Source organism: Chelonia mydas, chromosome 10, assembly GCF_015237465.2.
Source record: "Chelonia mydas isolate rCheMyd1 chromosome 10, rCheMyd1.pri.v2, whole genome shotgun sequence".
NCBI classification, from domain to species: domain Eukaryota; kingdom Metazoa; phylum Chordata; order Testudines; family Cheloniidae; genus Chelonia; species Chelonia mydas.
This window is the reverse complement of record NC_051250.2, coordinates 16,071,241-16,096,481: the sequence shown is the minus strand read 5'-3', so window position 1 is coordinate 16,096,481 and position 25,241 is coordinate 16,071,241. Positions and strand designations below refer to the sequence as shown.

The 25,241-nt window shown below is 39.5% G+C and overlaps 1 protein-coding gene across 5 annotated transcripts in view; it reads left to right on the top strand.

Annotated features, from left to right (window-relative positions):
• The first annotated feature begins 2,016 nt into the window (after positions 1–2,016).
• Positions 2,017–25,241, top strand: part of OTOA (otoancorin) — a 58,680-nt gene continuing 35,455 nt past the window's right edge. The window contains exons 1-18 of one of the 5 annotated variants that reach the window (XM_043523632.1): positions 2,017–2,294; positions 5,865–5,954; positions 6,317–6,345; positions 6,440–6,470; positions 6,563–6,590; positions 7,139–7,226; positions 9,308–9,439; positions 11,821–12,056; positions 12,282–12,385; positions 15,813–15,919; positions 16,436–16,575; positions 19,721–19,844; positions 20,262–20,477; positions 20,974–21,141; positions 21,490–21,630; positions 22,342–22,400; positions 22,930–23,047; positions 23,515–23,588. In XM_043523632.1, coding sequence (XP_043379567.1) covers positions 5,873–5,954; positions 6,317–6,345; positions 6,440–6,470; positions 6,563–6,590; positions 7,139–7,226; positions 9,308–9,439; positions 11,821–12,056; positions 12,282–12,385; positions 15,813–15,919; positions 16,436–16,575; positions 19,721–19,844; positions 20,262–20,477; positions 20,974–21,141; positions 21,490–21,630; positions 22,342–22,400; positions 22,930–23,047; positions 23,515–23,588 — 1,877 coding nt within the window. In that variant the 5' untranslated portion in view covers positions 2,017–2,294; positions 5,865–5,872. Of the gene's footprint in view, positions 2,295–2,365; positions 2,667–5,864; positions 5,955–6,316; positions 6,346–6,439; positions 6,471–6,562; positions 6,591–7,138; positions 7,227–9,307; positions 9,440–11,820; positions 12,057–12,281; positions 12,386–15,812; positions 15,920–16,435; positions 16,576–19,720; positions 19,845–20,261; positions 20,478–20,973; positions 21,142–21,489; positions 21,631–22,341; positions 22,401–22,929; positions 23,048–23,514; positions 23,589–25,241 lie in introns of those variants that run through there. The other 4 variants (XM_043523631.1, XM_027823075.3, XM_043523630.1 and 1 more) reach the window with 4 other exon arrangements.

The following is a 25,241-nucleotide window of genomic DNA, read 5'->3' as shown; positions in this document are numbered from 1 at the left end:
CCAGTTTGAGTTGTATAATGCTAATTTTAATAAACCTGATATAATACCCCTAAAATATGTAATTGTATCAAAAGGAAACTTTTGTTTCTAAGATCCATGGGACTTCTGGCTCTGACTGGTAGCTGCACTGTAATATAGTATAATATAGTAAAAACAGATCTGTCTGTTTTTCAGAGCCATGTTTTCATTGCTGGTAGAGACAAGAACTGCCACATCAGAATGCCTCAGAGGAGGATTATCTGAGCTTTGTTTGAAATGCTAGTTAAGTAGAGTTTTGGGTTTTTTTCAAATATGAAAAATTGCAGTTTAAAGTATATTGTGTGCTAGGAAAACAGCTAGTGGAGGATTGCACAGTTCAGAGGCTGGATAATGAGAGGCAGCAGCCTTTCACCTCCTAGGTCATTATTTAATGGTTCTAGAACTATAGTGATCTTACTTCTTGAACATCTGATTTTGAGAGCAGCATTGGTGAAAAATGTGACCTCTCAAATAAGGCAATTAAAAGTTCTCACTAACTTGGCACAATTCTTGACTATAATAAAAGGTGAACAAAAAGGCTAGCCATCTACTAAGCCAAGTTCAGGCATTTAGGATTTTGTATTTCATTGCAGCAATTAGCTGCTTCCCCAACACCACATACAGACACAGCAGCTGCATGCCTTCTGCTGCAAATGGTGTGTCTAACTGTTGTGAGAGAACACAGAGCTCAGAACTCCGATATTAGCAAGTAAGTAAAAGAACTAGTAGAACCTCAGAGTTAGGAACACCTGGAGAATGGAGGTTGTTCGTAACTCTGAATTAAACGTTATGGTTGCTCTTTCAAAAGAGGACAAATGAACATTGACTTAATACAGCTTTGAAACTTGATTATGCAGAAGAAAAATGCTGCTGTTAACCATCTTAATTTAAATGAAAAAGGCACAGAAATAGTTTCCTTACCTTGTCAAATCTTTTTTTAAACTTTCCCTTTTTTTGTTAGTTTACCTTTAACACAGTACTACACAGTATTTGCCTTTTTTTCCCTCTTTTCTCTGCTGCTGTCTGATTTGTACTTCCGTTCCAAATGAGATGGGTGGTTAGATCAGTGCCTAACTCTGGTGCTCATTACGCTGAGGTTCCACTGTACTGACTTATCTAGTGTCTTTTGTTGTTGGTTTTTAAGTCTAAACAAACTCAATTAGCGATTGGGAATCTTAAGCAGTTTCTAGACATTTCAGGCCACCTTTGTAATCTTTATGTAATGGTTCATTACCTTCACTTTTGTACCTTCCGCGTTGGAAAGGTGTCATTATACAACCTTAATGGCTATTATTTTTTTCCATGGAATAGCAAATGTTTGGTAACAGTAACGAAGTCTTTGGTAAGGCTATAGCTACACCACACAGCATTTAGCTTTTAGCAAAGCATCTGCTGTTTAAATTTTGGCAGAGTAAAGGGGGTTGTGTACATTTTGGGGTGCGAATATTAGTAAAGTTAAAACTAGCAAGCTGCTTTTATGTATATTAATGATGTGAAAGTGTCGCCCTTAATGTGTAATAAACAAACAGGGAGGCGCTCGGCTTCTAAATTGCTTTGGGATCCTTCGGGACAAAAGGCACCGTATAATAGATTATCATTCTGTCTACCTCTTCATTTTTGGTTCGTGTTCAAATAAGGGTTTTTATTGAATGGTTTGGGGAACAAATTAAAACGGGTTAGAACAAGAGAAAAAGCTGTGAACGGGAAAAAGCAGCCCAGCCGCCGGTGAGTAGCCCGCTCCGAGGAACAGCCCCGGCGCAGGTCACTGACACGGCGAGCCGGGCAGGGCTCAGCCCGCAGCAGCTCCCTTGCGAGGGAGCCGGCGCCAGCCCCCGGCCCGCCAGGCTGCAGCAGAGCGCCCTGGCTCCCGCCATCTCCGGGAGGCCGCCGCCTCCCTGCCCTCCTGGGGCGAGCCCCGCGTCCGTGCCCTCCCCGGGGGGCGCCCAGTGCGGCGGAGCCGCCCGCGGCAGAAGCAGGTCAAGGGGCCGGCGGAGGCTGCCAGGGGATCCCCTGTGAGAGACCCATTGGCGCCAACTCCCTCCCTCCTCCGCCAGCCCCTAGCCCCTGCGTTCCCCTCCCCACTCAGCCCCCCGTCTCCACCCTCCTCCGCCGTCCAGCCCACGTCCCGCCCTCGCCCCACGCTCCTTTCCGAGGCGCCCCCGCCAGAGGGGCCGGTCAGCCGGGGCTGGCACTGGGGCCCTCAGCGCGGGAGAGAAGCCAGGACGTTGGAAGTTCCTCGGCGGGCGACGGCGACCCGGTGCTACTGGGATCCTCTGGTGGGGGAGGTGGGGAAAGTTCGTAGCGACGCGTTGAGGGGTGAGGGAGCGTCTTCACAAACGGGAACATGCCCAGGTTTGGGGCACCTGTCTCCGGTTGTGTTCAGGCTGGATTCTGGCTAAAGTCCAGTTGGGTAACCGTATTCGGCGGTCCTTAATGATAATTAATAATCATCCCCTCTCAGATCAGTCAGATAAGCAAGGTGTTTCTTCAGTTTCATCCCCACCCTGCTGGGTGGTGCTGCCATGCACTGTTTAAATGCCGCCGTGTTCCCGGCTGAGTCCTGTAGTGATCCCTCCAAATAGTAGCTGCCGCTGGTAATAGTTTGCAAAGATTGTTGAACCGTTTGGATGAGTGATTCTCAACTAGGGGTAGGTGTACCACTGGGGGCTTGCAGTGGAGGTCTTCTGGGGGTACATCAGCACATCTAGATGTTTGCCTAGTTTTACAAGCTACATAAAAAGCACTAGCAAAGTCAGTACAAACTAAAATTTCATACTGACAATGACTTGTTTATACTGCTCTATATACTGTACGCTGAAATGTAAGTGCAATATTTGTATTCCAATTGATTTAATTTATAATTATATGGTAAAAATGAGAAAGTAAGCAATTTTTCAGTAATGTGCTGTGACACTTGTATTTTTATGTTTGATTGTGGAAGCAAGTAGTTTTTAAGTGTTAAAGGACTAGTCTGGAAAGATTCAGAGCCGCTGGTTTGGAGAATTTGAATGAAAGGTGTTATCATTGTGTTTCTGTATCAGTAATCATGCCTGTGAGTATTGAGAATAGCTATCTGAGGTAACACTGACCTAACAGAAAGCAATTAGGCTTCAGTAGGGCACTGAGTCAAATAATACTGTGATAAAAAGTCAGGAATGTCTCAACACTGCCATTTGGAATAAAAAAGGCAAATAAAGACAATGGCAGGTCCCTGTAACAAAATCATGAAAAGGAAGCATTCTAGATCTGAAGACAAAACACATTCTGCAGCTTTCTTGCATGTCATCCCTTGGAAGGGGGGAATGGCATAGCCATAAAATAAAAAAACTGCTTACAATTTAAGATGAACTCTTTTTGACTGATTTTTGTTTGATAGTTTCAGTGTTTAGCAGAACACTACAAACTGTCATTAAATAAGGCCATTTAATGGCAGTGTTTTCTCATGCAACTGTTAGTTGTCAAGTACAGTTCAGCCTCCTAAACACTTCATCACCTTATAGGTTTATTGAACATGCTTTAATTAAAACAAAATCATACACATCAGATCAAGTTAGTTTGAACGACTAAATCAGGATTGAGAAAGGTGGTGGAATGATTTGTTAAACTGTGCAGTGTAATTCTAAACCTTACTGCCAAATTAATAGGGCAAAGCAGAAACTAACACAAGAAAGTTCATTGTCTGGGAAATTGGATACGTTTGAATGAGACAGGTGCCCTGTAGAACTCCGAATGGAATAGCTGAAAGGGAAGTGCACAGAGCTTTTTAGTCTGTGCAGAATGAACAGGACTCATGAGACTGCAACTTCTCAAAACCAAATGTTTAAAATCTTTCATCATCCAAAAGTTTGGTTCATTGTTAATTTTATAATCCGTGTTACAGAGTTAATAGAGGCATTTGTAGAAGGCAACTGGAAACTTGTTATGGTAAACAGAATATTATAAATCTTTGCACATACACACTATGTAAAGAAATGAAAATGTAGAAGCATGCAATTTAGTTAAGAGATAAAAATCTAATTTCAGAATCCGAATACCATTTGCAACAGTGAATTTAACGCAGAAGAAAAGACAATGTGTCCAAATTCTGTTATAATAAAAATGGACAGGGTGATTGAACATGCATGCAGCTAAAATGTCACCCTATAGCACTAACCAGAAACAAGGCAGGCAAACCCACACAATGATCTCTCGCAAAGTTAGGTGCCAGATGGTCTAGTGTGCATGATCATCTGTATTATTACTTTTAAAATAATAAACGGATCTTTATTTTAAGATTCAATCTATAGGAGAGGGCACCATTTAACATCTCAAACAGAGTTATGTTTTTCATTCATTCTTTTCTTTTAGCTATTGGGAAGGTCAAGTTAGTGCTTGGGCTAGGTGCCAGATTGAGAGTCCTGGAGAAGAAAATCCTCTGATTCTCCAGAGAACAGGCTTCCCCACATTGCTCAATGAATATGTTCCTACTTTGATCTGGAGGTACTATCTGTGTAGGCGAGAGGATAGTTCAGTCACTGTTCCCTTTCACTCCTTGGTCTTGGTGTTGAGATTGCTGATGAGGGTGCTAATTGTTGTGATGTGGATAAATGTCCCTTGGGAACTGGACTAAGATCAGCAAACCAATTTCACATAGGATGATTTTTGGGTCACTATCAGTCTTGGCTGCATTAGGAACCAGTGCTATAGCAGGGAAAGTCTATTTTCCATTACCTGGCCCCTGAGCCACTTGGTCTTTCAATATTCTTTGTGGCATGGAGCCCTGTGCCTTAGGGATAGTGTAAGCATAGCAAAGTATGTACATTTTGCTCAGTGTATCCCAACTGGTGGTGAATAAATGGGTTCCCACCCTTCCCCCCAAGGGGTCCTGGCCTGTGCCTAGGCACTAGCGTAATACAAATCATCATCATTATCCAGAGACTCAGAATCAGTGTGTGACAGTGAAGTTGCATGTTTCCGTTTGCATAGACACCATTTCCAGAAGCTTGTTACCTAACTTACCTGTCAAGCAGAGCCCTGTGGTAGCTAAGATGTTCCCCTAGTTATGATGCAAGCTAACCCTCCTGCTAGAAGACTGATGACATTGGATGTCTAAGGAAAGGAAAGCTCCTGCCTCCTCATACTTGCAGCAACGGTCTCCCTGTGATCCGTGACCCGCGCCCTGCCCTGCCTGGAGCATCTCTCACTGGAATGGGATCAGCAAGTGCTGTGAAGGGCTTCCATACTGGGGGATTGTGTGAATACAAAGATCCTGTGGGGATACTGGAGTAACCATCAGGACAGTCCAACTTTCTAATGCTAGCAACAGGCTTAGGCTCTTTTTACACATTTTTATTGCTCATATTGTTCTAGGGAAGTGTTATAGGACTGATACATTCTCATTTTTATTTGGGAGCCTAATTACATCAATATGCCTCTCTTTACTTTTCCATAGCTTTAAAAAGAATAAATAAAAATATTACATAATTTCAAAGAAAGATGCATATTTCCTTTTTACTAAACTGGGTTAATCCTTTAGCTGGAATATTGTTTATAATGTATACCACAGAGAGTAAAATTAAAAGAACTGCCGAATACAAGGGAAGTAAGACGGACTGTGCACACATCAAGTTTGGGGGATATTATTATTATTATTATTATTTTATTTATTATTATGCTATAGAGAAGTCTAAACTAAAATCCGTGGTCCAAACAGTCCTGAATCTCAGAGAAGTTATGATCTCAATCTGAATTTTGCATCGCAGATCCATCTTTAATTTATAGCTGAATCTTTAGGATAAATATTGTCTTTTGACATTGTCTTTTTATTTTCTTTTGCAATCCAAATATCTTCTGACTCTAATAAACAGTAGAAGAAATGTCCAAAAATCTGAAGATATGTTTCTTATTGATATTAATGAATCATGCAGGGACTGCAAGTGGTCAGAAGTCTGATAAAGGTAAGATCAGAAATCTTGTGTAGAGGAAAGAGTGTTTTGTGTATTGAAAATGCTATATGTAGTAAAATAGATTAAGTACAATTGAGAAATATGGGATCTGTTTCTCTGCTGGCATAACTCCATGAGTTATACTAGCTGAGAATTTGGCCAAATAAATAAATAAATAAATAAAAGTTTTGTTTAAAAGCAATGACCTTTCATTAAGCAACTTTTATTAGCACTATACATCCGCTGTAGGTACATTTGATCAAAGCAGCTTTTCTTTAAATTAGCTTACTTATGATGCATTTATTTTATGTTTATACTTTCTTATTTTAAAAGGCTGTTGAATCAAATTTTAGTAATTGGATAATCTCTTACAGATTTGCCTCCATTATTACAAAAAGCTGCGGTGAGTATTTTTATTTTATCCATCTTCCAAAATTCTGTAATATAATCTAAAAATGTTTGTGTTATTACATGTATTTGTTGTTTATGCCCTTTAGGAGGAAGTAATAGCAGGAAAATATCTGCATGGTAATGTATAGAATTGTCCGTACCTATGTGTTGAAAACATTTTCAAATATCATGCAACATATTAATTCTTTTTGTTTTATTTTCTTGTTTAGCTTTCCTTGATATACTCCATTTTCAGGGGTAATGTATGACATCCTGTACTGTAGATAGTATATGTGTATGCACTAGAATAGAACATTATGGATAAAAAGTGTAATCAAAGGATATATATTTAGTGTTCACGAACATTAACGTATTATGTACAGAAAATACACTATTAGCTCTGTGACCTGCATTATTACAGGCTCTGCGTACAGAATTCTAAACCACCAAATCATTGAATAGGTGCATCTAGTTGTTATGATTCAGAACTACAATTAAAATTGTTAATTCCTCTTAACAAGTATAAAACAATTTCTTATGCCAAAACAGAAATATACATGGAATGAGGCTGGGAATAAATACATGCTACATTACTGTATTTAAAAACCTTTTTGGTAGTTATCTTTGTTCATTTTTTTCCACTGTAATCATGGGTTTAAGTGTAAATCTGTTTTGACAAAAAGATTAACTAAATCCTTGCATCACTGTCTTATTAGTAATAGTGCTTGTTTGTTGTATTTATTTTCTCTTGTAAGCAAAAGTAGTTTATTATTTTACCTGTATTTTACTTTTTTTTTCTGCTGTAGCACTAATGTATGGACAACAGATATGCCTAAAAAAATCATGGCATATTTCCATGCTCAGAATGTTATATTTACTATTAGCAGCCTACAGGTTAGTACCCTTTTAAGAGCCCAAACTTTCTTACTAAAGAGAGAGGGAGAAAATATTAAGAAAACTAGCGTCTGTTGTCTAAGTTGAAACCTTAAATTATAGAGTTGACCAATAAGTCTGCATAATACTGCAGGTCAGTATTAAATTGAGGATAGAGTACTTTGCTTTATAGCCTTCAGAAGTTTGCAAAGAACTAAGACACGAATAATAAAGAAAAGGGTCCTTTTGCTCCTCTTTTGGAGGCAAGGCAGGGCCTGAATGTTTGCACTGTAGGCTTGCATGCGCTGTTTGGTATGGTAACTGCTAGCCAAGTAATTTAGCCACACTATGTTTCTCCATAAAACAGAAGATTTCCCTACCCATACTTCAGGCCTGGCTATGCTTTGCATTACTTCTACGGAATGTGGGATGCTAGATTTCCTACAAAACTCTCTCTCCTTTCAAGACTTCACCGAACTCTGTTTTGTTGAAAAAAAAAAAAAAAAAAAACTTCTTGTGGCAGCATAAGTAGTGCAGGAAGTTCACACCATTCGTTATCCACAGTCATTACAAATGATGGTGGCCAAGTTCAGACTTGGAGCAATGTCATCAGCATCAGTGGAGCTGCACCATTTACACCAGATCTGAATTTGGCCCCCCTGTATAATAAAAAACATCTAATGTCCAATTTGCATTCTTAACCTTCTCAAAAAGCCCATGGCCATTCAGAAGCACATGAATCAGTGTCCCATGACTCCATTTCATCATCATAGCTCTTCCACAACTATAGAGATTTACATTAAGGTTTTGCTTTTAATTTTAGTTTTTTAGGCTTTCATGGAGAGCTATGATATAAGTTTGAAGTAGTCTTAGATGACTGTGAAAAGTCACAGGCATAAGGGTTATTGATTTTAAGTAGAAATAAAAGGGTATGAATTAAAGTAGAAATAAAAGTTACAAAAAGGATTTAATGCGTAAGGTAATCATCAGTGTAGGGAGCATTTAGAGATCCTGAGCTGATGTCAATAGAGCTATGTAGATTTACATCAGATGAAGTTCTGGTTAAAGTTGTATCTGGAGTTAGGCCTTCAGCTGATTATACTGATATTAAATATTTAGGAATCTATTCTAGGAATTATTAGTGAATCAATTGGCTAACTGTGAAGCAGTTTGTACATATTGGGTATGAAGGATACAGTATTTTAAGGATTTATACTGCACACAGAGCCAGCTGTATTCCAGTAACAGGTACAGGAAAAATGGCTTTAGTAATATTCAGTCATAATATATCATTAGCAACTGAAAAGATAATCATGTCACTCATATTGCTCTGTTTATAAGGAAGGCTTCTCCCATCTGTTTCTAATTATTTTAAAATCCATTTATACTGATTAGCTTCATTAACACTTCCAAGCAGTGTAGTCAGCCTTAGAGATTGCAAATACCTTCTGCTCCAGGAAGTCTAAGCATGGTAAAATGTATTTTGTTTGAAATGCGGATCGTTTTCCACCCTAAGCAAAGAAAACAACAACAAAAATTACAACTTCAAACTAGTTTTGAAATAGTCTTGTTGGAATTCAGTGTAGTATTAATTCTTACTCCAGTCCAGGGAAGAGTAAAGGTGAGATGCCAGTGCTAATCACACTTATAATGGTTTCTCTTAATGTTCCCTCTGAGTTCCAAAACACATAGGACTTTGTACACTAATGGTGGGGTGTGATGTGCCTCATTGACTGAGGACCTGGCATGTACTTTCCCTCCCATCAAGTTGCATGTTTCTTTTGGTTTTGCATTATTATTATTAATAGTGCTCAGTATTCTTAATCTTCAAAATGATTTAAGGGATTAATCATCACAGCCCACTGTAAAGTAGATAAGTATTATTATTGCCTTTTTTTTACAAATGGAGAAACTGAGGCGTAGATGTAAAATGACTTACCCACTGGCACAGAGGGAGTCATGGTCGGACCCAGGATTAGAATTTGTGAGTTCCTATCCTTTCAGCCTGGAGCGTTTAAATAGAGAGTTTCCGGGAGTAAAAGATTAAGGGAGGGGGTGTGGGTGTGTGTATATGTATATTATTATTCCCCTCCTGTCTGCAGATGTCTATAAAAAACTACCTGGAGAACCTTTTATACCAGCCCAAACAGCTGCTGTCAGATTTTCAACAGATTAATCATCAGCAGTTTCAAACTGCAGTGAAATATCTCTTCAGGAGCAAAAAGAACCATTTTGTAAGTCACTTTGCACTCACTGTGTGAAAAGTAAGAGCTGCCTTTTGATGTTTAAATAGAAATGGAAAGAAGGCCAGACTGTGGGGGTTTTTGTGAATGTTTCACGCTGTAACACAGCAGACATGGATTAGATTCCCAGGTGTGGTGTTTTACATCCCTTGTTGATTGGGTGTGGGAATATGAGAAAAGTGCACTAAACAATTATGTAGGGGACAGAGCACTCTCTTCTACCAATATAGGACCTGATACTTTAATTTGATCCATGCAAGAGACCCTTACGCCCACACTGAGTCTTGTTGAAATCAGTGGGGTTTCACATGGGCATTAGGAGTCCACCCACACGTATCATTTTGCAGGACTAGGGCCATTACATGGTGTTTATGGACAGGGAAGAGAGGGTCTTCCGTGATGGGAGGAAAGGCCTGCAACATAGGAGGACATGAACATGGGGGAGAGCAAACCAGGAGAAATGGAGGATACTCCCCTGGAGACATGTGATGAGTGCCCAAATAATACAAGAGTAATAGTAATAGGATGAAATTTAATAGTGAGAAGTGTAAGGTCATGCATTTAGGGATTAATAACAAGAATTTTAGTTATAAGCTAGGGACACATCAATTAGAAGTAACGGAGGAGGAAAAGGACCTTGGAGTATTGGTTGATCATAGGATGACTATGAGCTGCCAATGTGATATGGCCATGAAAAAAGCTAATGAGGTCTTGGGATGCATCAGGAGAGGTATTTCCAGTAGGGATAAGGAGGTTTTAGTACTGTTATACAAGGCACTGGTGAGACCTCACCTGGAATACTGTGTGCAGTTCTGGTCTCCCATGTAAAGAAGGATGAATTCAAACTGGAACAGGTACAGAGAAGGGCTACTAGGATGATCCGAGGAATGGAAAACTTATCTTATGAAAGGAGACTCAAGGAGGGTGAGGGGAGAGATGATTGCTCTCTATAAATATATCAGAGGGATAAATACAGGAGAGGGAGAGGAATTATTTAAGCTCAGTACCAATGTGGACACAAGAACAAATGGATATAAACTGGCCACCAGGAAATTTAGACTAGAAGTTAGACGAAGGTTTCTAACCATCAGAGGAGTGAAGTTTTGGAATAGCCTTCCAAGGGAAGCAGTGGGGGCAAAAGATCTACCTGGCTTTAAGATTAAACTTGATAAGTTTATGGAGGAGATGGTATGATGGGATAACATGGTTTTGGTAATTAAATATTCATGGTAAATAGGCCCAATGGCCTGTGATGGTATATTAGATGGGGTGGGATCCCAGTTATCCAGGAAAGAATTTTCTGTAGTATCTGGCTGATGAATCTTGCCCATATGCTCAGGGTTTAGCTGATCGCCATATTTGGGGTCGGGAAGGAATTTTCCTCCAGGGCAGATTGGAAGAGGCCCTGGAGGTTTTTCGCCTTCCTCTGTAGCATGGGGCACGGGTCACTTGCTGGAGGATTCTCTGCTCCTTGAAGTCTTTAAACTACGATTTGAGGACTTCAATAGCACAGATATAGGTGTGAGGTTTTTTGCAGGAGTGGTGGGTGAAATTCTGTGGCCTGCGTTGTGCAGGAGGTCAGACTAGATGATCATAATGGTCCCTTCTGACCTAAATATCTATGAATCTATAAGACATCAGTGTATTGTAGAGTCTGTTTTATTCAGACAGAGACAGTTGCGATTCAGATTGCATTGTCAGAGCGCACAGGTAAGTGCCTAGAACACTTTGGGAGCTATGTAAATAATACTAATCAGAGCTGCAAATGGCATTTTCTCACATGGTATTCACAGGTACCTCCAGGACTGATCGTGATGCCAAATCACCATCCCTAGAACTAGCACTGAAACATCAGTCCTGAAAGTGCTGTCTTTTGAACCACAGACATTTAAGCTGGGAAATGACCTATTAGTTCTAGTCCATCCCTCTATCAATATATTTTTAAGTGTTTGTCGAGTCTTCTGAAGGACGTATGTTTGGGTAGGCACTGCAAGAAATATGGCATGTGGAAAAGATCCATTCTGGGCGGCAGGGAGGGTAAGGTGATTATCTATCTGCATACATACATACTTTATGCACAGGTTGCTATAAATCTTCACATTTTCCCTCGTGTCCAGGCAAATACTCCGTAATCTCCAGCCATTAGCCTTTTTCTGCTTTTCACTTTGCTTGAGATATTCAAGCTGATTTTTGGCCCATAGGAGAAAAGAATAATCTCCAGTAATGCAATCAGACACAGTATTTTATTGCTGCTCTATTTCGAAATAGTGGAATATTGTGTCAACGCTTCTTTTTCTCAGGCCTCAAATTAAAATATATATTAAATTAATGATGAAAGTAAATATATTCTCTTAACTCTTGGATACCTGCAGGAATTGGGAAATATTGTTATTGATCTGGACGGGATTAGGGAGAGAATTTTCCAAAGCCCAGGAGGAAATAGGACTTTGTTCCTTGTTACATTGGAGAAATGCTTTCCAGCTTTGAGCTCTATGGAATGTGTGGATATACTAAGCCAAGTTCTGCGGGTGTCGTCAGTGAGCTATCTCCAACCTGATGTCATTAGAAGCCTCCCTAAAGATCTTCCACAAGACACTTTCAGAAACTTGTAAGCCATTTATTTCCCAATGAAAACAATCATTTCTATTGTCTTCTGATTAAATATACTTTTTTTAAAAAAGAGTTTGATATAGTGGCTCTATACTGGCATCAAGATACAATTTTCTATTTAGTTTTCATTCATTCTGATGCTATAAAAGCATGTTTGCTAATCTATACCATTAAAAGAAATTCCACTTATCAGTTAATTTGCACATGCCATTTTATCATTTAGATCAGCAGTATTCAAGGACCTCTATGACAAGACAACGGCAAATGCACAAAGAACTCTGTATGACTGGATGAAGCAGATTCTGCAAAAATCCTGTATCACCAATGGTATGTTGAATATTAAAAGGAGGACTTGCTTATCTCTCTAAAAACATGGCCAGGAAAGGGTTGATCTTTCCTAGTGAACTTTTTTCCTCATTATGAATAGTGCTGTGTTAAGGGTAGCCCTCTTAAATACTGTACATCTCTCCAGCATACAGTAAACATATGTCCTTTGCTAGAACTGCACTGCAGATAAAATTATAAAATATGCTTATTCTTAAAGGTGAACTCCACCCTTGTGCAGAGGGCCATACACAAGGACTGTGTGCCCCTTTAGTCCTGTTTCTAAGGCTTATATGGGATTTAAGTGGTGTATTATCCTAGTGCAGGCTCTCTGCACAGAGGTGAAGTTCACTGTGGTACCCTGTTTAGACTAGGAAAATAGGTGATCTTTGAAAATGTTAGCTACCATGTTTTTAAACACAACAGAAGGCTATGAGGGTTCTACCATTGGGGCACTGGCTCATTCAGAGAAATTACAAAATTAAAAGCAAAGTAAAATAAATGTACCTCCTTCCCAATTTTATATGCCTTTCGCAGCTGTTTATCTCCTGTGGATGAGGTGCTTATTCCAGGGCCCAACAGTACAGCACACATTCCACTAGGGGGCACCAAAGCAACAGCAACAAGACATCAGGAAGACGCTTACACTTCATTAACCACATTAGCAGCCGTTTAGTAGTAATAGTTCGGGTGACCAGATGTCCCGATTTTAAAGGGACAGTCCTGATTTTTGGGTCTTTTTCTTATATAGGCTCCTATTTCCCCCCAGCCCCCGTCCCAGTTTTTCACATTTGCTGTCTGGTCACCCAAGTAATAGTAGCAATTTGCTCTTCCAGGGTTTGATCCTCTTCCCATTGAAATCAATGGCAAAATGCCCAATGACTTCAGTGGAGTAGGATCAAGCTCCTGTGCAATCTTCCATCTAAAGATATCAGAGTAATCTGTAAATACTGACAATGAATGAGCCTCAGACACCCCTGAGAAATAGGTAGGTATTAACACCAGGGGTGAAAGTACCTTAAAGGACTTACTGGTATGCAAGGCGGCTGGGCTCCTGGGGAAGGTGGAGTGGTGGCTCTGGGCCCTCGGAAGGGGCAGAGCCTCGGGCAGAAGGGGCGGGGCTGGGGCCAGACTCACCCAGCCAGCCCTTCAGCGCTGCCCAGCCAGCGCTGCTCAGGGCTCTCTTGGCTGCCATGGTAGCGGCGGTGGTGGCTGGGAGAAATTTAAAGGGCCCAAGGCTCCGGCCGCTGCCAGGAGCCCTGGGCCCTTTTAAACTGCCAGGCCCTGGGGCAACTGCCCCCCCCCATCAGTTGGTGGCCCTGCCAGTACAGTGCTAATAGCACTGCCGTGGCAGCGCTTTAATGTCAGCTGTGTACCAGCCTGTACCGGCGGCCTCTTTCTTACCAGTACGCCGTCCTGGCTTACTTTCACCTCTGATTAGCACCATTTTACAGATTGAGAAACAGAGGTATATTACTTGCCCACAGCAAGTCTGAGCCAGAGTTGTAAAGAGTCTAGATCTTCTGACTTCCAGATTTGTGCGTTAAGTACAAACACATCCTCCCTTAATTAACAAGTGAATATACAGCCAAGAAGTAACTGAAAGTTACAGTGCCCCACCTAAGAGTTCTAGCATTGGCAAATGGTCTTGGTTGTCATGGTCTCTTGCTTGCTCCCGTGACCATTATGGATTAGGAACAGAATGAAGACAACAGGAAGCACGGAGCTTTCACACCCCTCTGCAGTATCCCCTCCTTCCACTGCAACTCAGTAATGCAAGAATCTTGAAACATACCACATATCTATGTTATGTAGTAGGCTGCCTTCCCAACATTTTTGCTAGTTTTTGTTACAGATATTTCCTCATTTGTATATTTGTTGTGCCTGTGGAATGGCAGAGAGCTATTTCATAACAGCATGTCTTCCTGCCCAGTTGTGCCAAGGTCATAGGATCAACATGAGATGACGTGTTGTTTTAATGTTTCAAAAACATCTCTCTAGACTAGAGATTTGTTTCTAAGTAACTCAGCTAATTCTCATTTCTTTCCTATTAAAAATACCAACCTCTCAAAAGATGAAAAACTCTGGTGGCTTTTACAAAAACAGGTGCTGATGTGTTTTATATTTTCTGCCTGCTTTTTAAAGAACAAAAAAAGGTTCCAGGGACCCTAAACTCCAGGGTTGCCAAAAGCAAGTTTCCTCTTCTATTAAACACTGCAGTCAGGGATCTTAACATTGTGAAAATTCCTTCCCCCTCTCTTTCCTCTTCTCTCTCTCCTTTCCTGTCTCTTAATGTGATTGGTCGTGGGAGATAGTATGGTTTAATGATGAAAGCAAGGGACTGGACACAAGGACTTTTTGAGTCTATTCTGAACTGTTTCACCATGTCAGCCATCATAAGGCAGTCACTTAAGAGCTGTGTTTTCAAAAATGCCCACTAATTTTGGATGCCTCAGTTTGAGAAACCTGTGGCCTGCTTTTTCAGAGATGTTGAAAACTTCCTCAAGTGTATTCATGACTATTAATAGAAATCAACTAGGGTTGTGGGTGATCTGGGGCCTGATCTGCAGAGATACTGAAGTGTCAAGCTGAGCACGCAAATATTGAGACACCCAAAATTCATAGCCACTTTTAGAAAATTTAAGCCTTAGCTACTCTGTGCCTCAGTTTTTCCAGTTTTTAAATGGGGATAATTATTTCCCAGGGCTGTTGTGATTGTTTATTTGTAAAACATTTTGAGGTCCTTGGATTATGCTATATAAATGCAAATGATTGTTCTTCTTATAATACAGTATTGTATTTCTTCAGCCTTTATCCTAATTTATGGCTGTACTAAATATTTTTTACTTTGTCTGAGGTGAATATCAGTTCAATTAACAATGAGAGTGTTCTGTATAGTCATAGCGTATAATCAGTCGTTTAAAAGGACCTTGTCAGGTTAATAATATACAGCTATAAAGTGCTTTACCTATGTTATCAAATAACACATCTGATTATGAAAACTGAATTTCAGAAAAACTGCTACTTCAGACTGCTTTTTACTTTTCCATTTTGTTCAGTTTAGGCAGTACAGACAGATGAGTCATTTTCACTTCTAATTCTCATTATTAGCACGAAGCTGCAATAGATGGGTGCACAAACCTCAGCGGAAAGTTTTTAAAAGCAAACAAAGCTGATTTATTGACATTTAAAATATTAATGAATACACTTCTGTTATTAGTGTTTGTAAAATGTTGGTTATAACTCATCTCCTCTCCACCATTTATGGATTTAAACTATCTGACATTGTCCATTTTTAAAAGCAGGACCTAGTAGTGTTATGATTTTAGAGATCCTTTGATTATCCAGCAATGAAGATGTATAGAGTATAATGTTTGTGTAATCACAATGACATTCTTTACATTTGAATGAGTATTTTTGTATAAAACAGAGTTAAATGATTCATCCTCTTGGGTCAGTGCAGAAAATCTATGGATTTTGGGAAGATATATGGTCCATCTTCCATTAGAAGAAATTATGAAAATTAGTCTGAATGAAGTAAGTAGAAAAATGTGTTTGGATGTATCAGTTATCCAATGATGTGATGCACAGCTAGAATGATCACAAGCACAAACTTAAAAATGAAAGATTAATGTGTATTAAAATTACTTAGTTGCAAACTAAATCCAAATGTTCAGTTGATCATTTGTTAATGAACCACTCCACTGCCTCTTTTAAAATTGAAAACTGTACAACATTCATAAGTACTTAATAAGATGCGTATTCTTGTCGTTGTCTCTTTCCCACAATCTATCTGCATCAAAACTTCCATGAGCTGCACCGGGAGCTCTTCAGATGAGGCAGGATCAGGCCCATATTAGATTGCAAATTATTTAGGTGTGATACAGAACTACTGGTCTTTGCCTTCTTAAACTTTGTATTATCCAAATTGCTCTTTGTGCCCTCTGTGTAATCTGAATGGAGGCAGATGATTGTTTATAGTATCCAACATGTATATTAATGTCTTTAGTTTGTATAGATTCCTGATAATATGCTTTTGTTTGTACTAATTAGATGAGACTATTCATAAGCTATGATAATGCAACAAAACAGCTGGATACAGTGTATGACATTACACCAGAACTCGCGCAAGCTTTTCTAGAAAGAATAAACTCATCGGGATTTGATCTGAGAAACACTTCAACTATCTACAGGTAAGCAAGACTTACTTTCATTTTTAGCTGTCTTTGAAAATGCTTTTCTGGAGCAAAGTGGAGTGAAGGGAAGGGAGAGACTGGATGCCTCATGGGATTGTTAGAACATCATAGTCTTTTGCTTCTACAAAACAAAACAATTAGTTTTTACCAGAAAAGAAGATTCAGCTAGCCACCGGCCTAACCATTGCCTGATGGTATCAATCTGTAGGCATTATGGCAGAATAGACTTTGAGGAGGGAATCACATGACACTAGCCAGCACCACCACCACAAGTGTCATTAACTGATACCCGCATTACCAGTTGCACCAGAGAGACCAAGGAGGAAATAGGTTAAAAGAATGCTCTAGCCTCCCCACTTTAGTGAGCCCTCAGAGGCATAGGTGCTGACTCTGTGGGTGCTCCAAAAAAATAGTGGGTGCTCTGCAGACCAGCTCCTCCCCCATGCCCCCCAGCACCTCCTGCCTGCCTTGGATTAGCGGCATGCAGGAGGTGCAGGGGAGGAGTGAGGGTGGGGAGCGCTTAGGGGAAGGGGTAGTGGAGAGGTGGAGCAGGGGTTGAGCACCCCACAGCAACTCATAAAGACAGCCTGAGCCCTCAGTATAGCAGTGAGTCACATTTGCATGCCTTGTTGACCATCTTGTGACTGTTTTGTTGGTAAACAGAGGACCTCCATCTTCAGGGCTGTCAAACCAGCACTAAACTCACTTTAACAATAATAGCAATACGAAAGAAAACGAACCTTTCTCTTGAATACTCAGTGTGAACCACCTGCAAGAACATTTTGTTCCTTTACATTTATATTACATTTTGTCATATAAATGATCCTAGTTAGTCCCAAAACACCACTATCTGGCATTGTTTGCAGCACCCTGAGGCATTTCCTTGGACTTTTCAAATTTATAAAGAATAGGCTTTATGGCTCCAATTCTTTTCTCCTTACACCAGTGGAGCGCTCTTCACTTCAGTGGAGTTATCCTGAATTACACTGGTGGTAAGTGAGAGGAGAACCAGGCCCACCATGTATATTTCTGTGTCAAGAATGAGGAAAAAAAACCTCATAAATGGTTTTACTACCCATACAAGGTGCCAACTTCTTACAAACTGGAGGAATGTCACGCTCCAAAGTCCTTAATATATTCCATTTTTACAACACCCTTATTTTATTTTACACATTTTAACTCTATTAATAATTTAAAATGCTCTTTTAAGAAGTAGCATTATTTATTGCTGCTAATCCCAAGGGAGATTAGGAGCCTTTGGTGGCTATGCAGTAATGCATCAGATGGTAACTGTTATACAAATGCAGTTATAGATACTTTGTCGATTTTCCTGTTAATCTGATGATGATGTCCCATGACTTCTGTTGGGCCACTAAAACAGTGGGTTCGCAAAAAGAAAAGGAGTACTTGTGGCACCTTAGAGACTAACCAATTTATTTGAGCATAAGGTTTCGTGAGCTTCATCCGATGAAGTGAGCTGTAGCTCACGAAAGCTTATGCTCAAATAAATTGGTTAGTCTCTAAGGTGCCACAAGTACTCCTTTTCTTTTTGCGAATACAGACTAATACGGCTGTTACTCTGAAAACAGTGGGTTGTTACATTGCTAAACAATTTGCTGTTGAAGGACTAGAGGAAGTAAAAACCGTCTGAACCCATCTACACTACAGACTTTTACCAAGTTTGTGACTAGGGTGCAGCATAGGTAGCAGCTGGTTCAGTTCATGTCCATAAACCACATAGTTTAGACACCAATCCTGGTGGGCCCATGTTCCGCGTATTGATCCTGTCTGTGAGCAGGGCTGTAGCATGAATGTCAAGCTGTAACTGAACTCTCCTGTGGTTCCAGCCCTATGTAAATGGGATTGCTAACAGATTGGAAGATTAAATATAGGGGCAAGGCCAATATTATAGCCTTTTTTGTTCATTGATTTCTAATCATTGATTATAAGTGCAGTAGAAGTAGAAAATGCTCATCAGAGAGAGCTGATATTTTACCATTACTATGATATGACCATCAGGTCAACTGTGTTCATGTGGCTGATGCACAACGGTCCTGTCAACCTGACAGCTGAAATCATGCATTCAACAAATGCCGCTGGAAAAGGCTGTTCATAGCATGTTTTTCCTAACCAGTGTGGACAGCTTTTTTTCCTTCTATATTATGAAACTCTGCTATAAACTTAATCAGAAGGGTGCTGAGTGAAATAGTCTGTAGGGAAGCTTTGTAAAACAGTTAAGAAAAATATCCCTCTTTGTCATAGTTACAGAAAACATGCCACATCCCTGCTTGCAGTAACTGTGTTCGAACTTTACTGTGTTCTTAACATAGTTTCAGTTACCGGGTTGACTAAGACAGAAGGATATTAGGCATGTAATCCTCAGCCATACACGCAATTGTGTGCTCTGCCCATGCTAGGAAACAAAGGCACGTTTGACATAGTATGTCAAATATCCTCTGCCTCCCCCTGCCTCTGAAAATGGTTGTCTTGTGAGGGTAAATAGTACAACAGAGCATTGTAAATGGCTACAGTCATTCTGTGGGGTATCAACTGGATTTTCTTACAACTGCTGTTGAACAAATCTACGTCCAGTGGGGCAGCCACGTAACTCTGGCTGTGTGGTGGATAGGGAGCTATGCTAGATGTGAAACATGGTAGATTTTTATTTAGTTAGGTTTTATTTTATGATTTTAAAACTATCCAAGACTCTAGATGCCCAGCACATTAATTAATTATACAATACAGTGAAATCCCAGCAGCATTAAATTAATAATTCCAACAGGAACTCAGCCTGTCAGACACCTACAGAGACTCCTATCCACCCCTTCATCCTTTCTAAAGTGGGGATTATACCCAAAATCCTTCCAAAGGGAGCAGATTCCAAAACTGGAGTCCTTCAACTGAGAGAATCCTGCTACAACGTATTGAGTCATTAACCTAAGTCCTGACAGCAAGCGTTTCCCAACTGATTTTAACAGAGTACAAGAGAGTGTAGGTCTCTGACCATTCAGAGCTATAAAGACTGTAATTCAAGGTGTTGGTGACAACTAGAAGTGATCAGGAAGCTAGTTAAAGACTTTGAGCACAAGAGCTGCATTCATGTATCTGCAGTTAGCTAACTCATTTCTGGTCTCCCATACAGGTTAGGCTTGTTGGTTTGTTTTTATGATAATATGGAACAAATGGATGCCATTGTGGCACAGGTTTTACTTCATCAAATGATGAAATGCAATCAACTGAGAGGCTTCCAGGCTGATGTTTATAAGGTGCGTATTTGTTCACTCTTGCATGAACTATCCCAGCTAATATGTTTCCCACCCTCCCCTAGCTAGGATAAATTTCATCTTTAGAATCCAACAAGAAAAGAGTGACAAATCACTGACCTCCAAGAAATACATAGAAAAGTACTTGAATAAGTAATGCAAAAGATAAAAGCCCACTGACGCTTTTAACAGCATTTAGTCCTCTTAGCCTGTTTCCTCACTCTTCATATTTATTTGCCATCTGTGGGTCTACTTCAGGATTTCTGTGAAGTGCGTTCTTGCTAAATGCTTGCTTCTGGTGCTGATGGTTAGTCAAACAACCCCTGATAATGTTTAGGTAACAATGGAAATTAAATGTTGGCAAGCTTCCCTGCTCTTAAATACAATTTCATGCTCTGCATCTGCCTTTTCTTGGTGTAGCTCAAAGCTCAACTCCTAGACATTGCCATGCAAAACCAGACCTTGAATGATACCCTTGGGTCTCTGTCAGACGCGGTGGTTGGATTGACTTCAAGTCAGCTGGACTCTTTGTCACCTGAAGCCGTGCATAATGCTATTTCAACATTAAACCAAGTCTCTGGATGGGCAAAAAGCCAAATTATGATTTTATCCAGCAAATACCTCACTTACGAAAAGGTACATTTGGGTTTTTCTGATATAACTTTATCACATTTGATAAAAACAAATTGCAGCAACCTTTTTTTCAACTGCAACTGTTGATTTTGAAAAGTTTGGAATCCAGAGTTTTATCTGTAATTTATTTTCAGTACAAGATTTCTGTAATTCTGTCATTAACAGAGCTGGTCAGAAAATTCTGTTTAAACAGTGTTTTAACACACAATAGGAAAATATAGTGCCTAAGATATCACTTGATATAGGAAGAATGTGCATTTTTAGTACACAATTTTACTTTCAGTTCTGAGTTGCTGCCACAATTAGCTGAACTTTAAGAAATGTTAAAACTATTACTGGAGGCTCTCCATTCCAAAGAGTAGGATGTTGAAAGATGAATTTTAGCCAAGAAACATATATTGCACATCTAGTATTAATGGTTCTGAAATTTTACTTTAAAGATTTCTGCTATATGTGGATTTGTAAACTCTCCCTTTTGTTTCCTCTGCTCTCTGGATAGGTTTTATCATTTTATAATATTAGTCAAATGGGTTCTTTGGTGACTGGAATTAGTACTCCATCATTCTACAACATGAATCCAAAGGAGCTCTCTCAAGTTATTAGAGGCACCTTATCCCAGTATGCTTCTGATTTATCACCTGCACAACAACAAGGTATCCTCACTAAGGTAATAATAAATTCTTAATCCCCCTCTCCATCTACACCAAAGCACAATGACCTTGTATGCAGAACATGATTTTTTCTAAATACTGTCAATTACATGTGGATTTTGGCTTAATTGTTGGCTGAAATAATTACCTCCTATTTGTATTCTGTTTTCCTCTCAAACGCCAAACACACTTAAAAAGTTATATACTTTACTTTCTGTCATTCAGTACATGTTAATTTTGAGTAATGAAGTAACTCTTTACCTGCAGTCTCTTAAGGAATATTACGTTGAATTGAAAGAATTTAGTCAAATCCTGTGAATCTGGAAATAAACTCTAAGTCCCATGTCTTTTTTCCTCTTTATTAGATGCTTGCATCTAGAGAGCTTTCTTCAGCAGTTACAGATATACAAGGAGCTTTTTTTAAAGAAGTATGTCTTTCTGATTTATGGAAGGAAACCGGTTTTAACTCTTCAATAGTAAAAGAAAAAGAATTACGAAAGAGCCAGGTATTGAGTAGTTATCGTATTTCCATTTCAACTGTGATTGATGCCTTTATAAATACAAAAAACAGATTTCCCCTAAAACACAGTGAAACACTTCAAAGGCAATTTTTTTAATTTTTAAAGGGGTTCTCTCTTGATTAGGATCCCAGGCCACGTTTCCCCAATACCAAAAAAGTTGTCATTACTGTTGTTTTCCCTTCCTACTCCATTTACAGAGGTGTGTTCTGATGCTTACTGGAGAATGGGAAGAGAGTAGAGATGGAAAAGCATATATTCAGAATGAGATTGGAGAATATGGGTAGAAGGAAGGAATCAATCCAAATATGCTTTGAGGACACTCACAACCAAAGGTCTCACTGACCTGGTCAGCATTATAAGGAATTTTTATATAAGGATAAACTGTTCTTTAATGTAATAGGCACACAGCTTGTCAAGATTCTGCCACATATTTCTTCTTTCTGCACATTGTGTAATTGCCACTTGCATTTGAAATCAATCCTGTGGTCTATACGTAGAGGTATCATGATCACTGTCTAACCTACATGCCATCACTTAAGTCAGTCATAATGACTATTCCTGTGAATAGGGGTTGCAGGGCTGGGGCCTCACAATCATGTTTAATGCCTTTAAAATTCATAAGAAAGATACTACAGTATTTCATTGAGCTATCATACAAATTACCCAGGATGCACTGTCATGTATTTTTAATTTCAGGCCTTGTTTCTGTATGAATTATTGTCTAAGAAAACAACAGCTCCCGCTGACCTCTTAAGGTATGGATACTAGTCTCACTGTTTCACACCCAGGTTAAATGCGTTTGAAGCATCATTTTATCGTCAGAGTGGCAATGAAGCAAACAGTCTTCTATAACTCTCAAAATATTTTACATTTATGTAGCACCTTTCATCTCATGGGACCCCAAGCCCCTTCATCTTTCTCATAAAGAGGAGCCCTTAAGCTCAAAACATATATGAAAAGACCCCCAAAGATCTTGATCAACATTTTTTAGTTTAGGCTCAGCTCTGCTTTCTGATGGCTTTAATGATTCATTATCAGAGAAGGCCATGAAGAGGCCGGGGGTGGGGAGGGGAGATGAAATGAAGAGGAGGACACAAAGAGGCGGGGGAGGGGAAGGGTGGGAGGTAAAATGAAGAGGAGGGCACAAGGAGGTGGGGAGGAATGAAGAGGTGTCCAGAAGAGGTTCTTTCTTGGGATTTGGTCTGTAGAGTGAAAGAGATGAAGATCCTCTGCCCTGAAGCATGCTAACAAATTCATGAGATCATGCGATGTTCTCTCTATCAGTATAGGGCAGTTGGTGAAAGGAGTAACATGCCAGCAGATTGAGCATATGAACACCGACTCTTTTCTAAATAATTTCAGATTCTTTGAAAAGAATCTCCAGTTGCTTTCTCCATATCAGGTAAAATTGGAATCATAATAGTGTGTGTATATTTTTCTATATACATAATCTAATACACAAACTGTAGGGTGATTGGGGCAGGGTGAATTCATAATTTTTTTTCAGGGAATTTCAAATCTTCTGTGTGAACTGTCCATTAACAGATTCAAATTTCACTATTTCATTTGCTGTTCAAGAATTAATTGCAGAATAATTTCTGCAGTTCATTCTTGATTTGGCGCTAATTCATGAATAATCTATTTAAAACTCATACAAACCCTGATATGCACCCAAACATGGGCCTTTTCATCTCTGGCACACAGGAAGAGGAAGCTACAAACAACTTTGCAGAAATTGTGTGCATGAAAAAACTCTCTGAAGATAAGCATAATCCTACATATGCTCATTTTTAAAATGTAATAAACACCATATCTGCATTCTTCCTCGGAATTCATAAGTGCCTAAGATTCTAAATATTTTGTTTTCAGGTTAACTGTTTGGCTTGGAAATTTTGGAAAACCTCCAACACATCTATCCCTCCCTTCCTCTTATCAGTGCTTCCGTAAGTTCTTCTTGTAGTATGCATGGCAGTATGTTCCATTTAATCCTCAACAGCTTTTTTTACTTAACCATTTAGTGCCAGAAAAGTGGATGACTCAAGCAAATGATAGTTTTATACGTAAGTCCTGATTCCAGCCAAATCAGTATCAACCAAAAGTTGTTACCATTTGATGAGTGTTCAGTGATTTGTGTGAAACAAGTCAATTTTAATCCCTGGTTCCATTCACTTCATGAGAACCATAACACTTGGAATTTATTGGTACATGGAGAACTGTTATAAAGACTAAATTGCCTTCTCACCCTTTTGAAGTGGTCTCTCTCCAGGCAGGACTGAGGCACATTGACAGGGTATTGTGTGGACAGCTTGCGCTCTACCTGCTCTATGGATGAACAGAGGACTTAATTCTCTAGGCCTTTCAGTTCATCACCTTTCATAATTGCTAAATTCACTTACATTTGTTTGTTTATTTTTTGTTTAAAGATAGACATTTTGTGATGCCTAACTTACCAAGTAGAGCTGTTGGGGGGTGGCGGAGTTTAGTATGCCTCATGGAAAAATTTGAAAAACGAATTTTTTAATTTCATTTGAAATTTTCAGTGAAATGGGATTTTGTAACAAATTTTTTAAAAAAAAGATTTTTTAATTTTTCAAAACATTTCTGTTTGTCCTGCTGGGAAAACTCTCTCTCTCTCTCTCTCTCTCTCTCTCTCGGGGGCAGGGGAAGAGCAGGGTGAAAAAATCAGTGGTTCATTTCTCCCTTCCTTCCTTCCACCCATGAAATTTGTAATGAAAAACTAAAATTTCTGACTTAAATGTAAGTCATTCCTTTTGATTGAAAGAGGGTTTTCTATCAGGGGAAAAAAACTTTTGATGGAAATGTTTGAATAAACTCTGGTACCAGGAATGTCTGACAGAGACCCCTTTATGCTGCATCTTCTTCTATTCCATCAGAAACAGCTGGTATACTCTGATGCTCTTGGCTTCAAAGGACTGCTCATTCAGAGAACAGAAACATTTGGAGAGCATGGCTGGCATAGCTTTGGGATTGGATTCAATTCTAAAAGGCTGTCTGCCACTCAGATGGAAAACCACATAACTTTGGTTTCATTTGGCAGCCCTTCTTAGACCATTGTAAAAGAGTGACATGTTCCAAAAATTCTTATCAGTAATCCACCCACTGCATCTTGACTCATTAGAGAGATGAGAAATGCTCGCCTCCATTGTACGTTTTTGAAGCTATATTTACTTTATAGTCCTCTAAAAGGTGCCAGCTGGAGGATTTATTGTTTTTTTGTTAACAGTTTACAGAAGTATTCCCCCCCCCCCAATAAAATATTCTGTTCACTTAGCTGTGTTGGCCATGCCTGCATTGGTAGTGCTGTCAAGCTCTGCTACATACTTGCATTTTATTTTATAAAATAAATTAAAAACTACCTTTGAGGAGTTCACTTTCAAAGGGTGACTTTGGAATGTATTCTGACTTTATCACAATGGTCGTTATGTAGTAAAGCTTCTTAGTGAGCCCAGTTGTCTAGATAGCACAGCACATTGCCATATGGGAAATCAAAACTGGATGATGTTTGGTCCTTTGCTCCAGCATAGGGAGAGACTGGGAGCACAGCAGATTAGTGGTTCTCAAACTTGTCTCTGTGG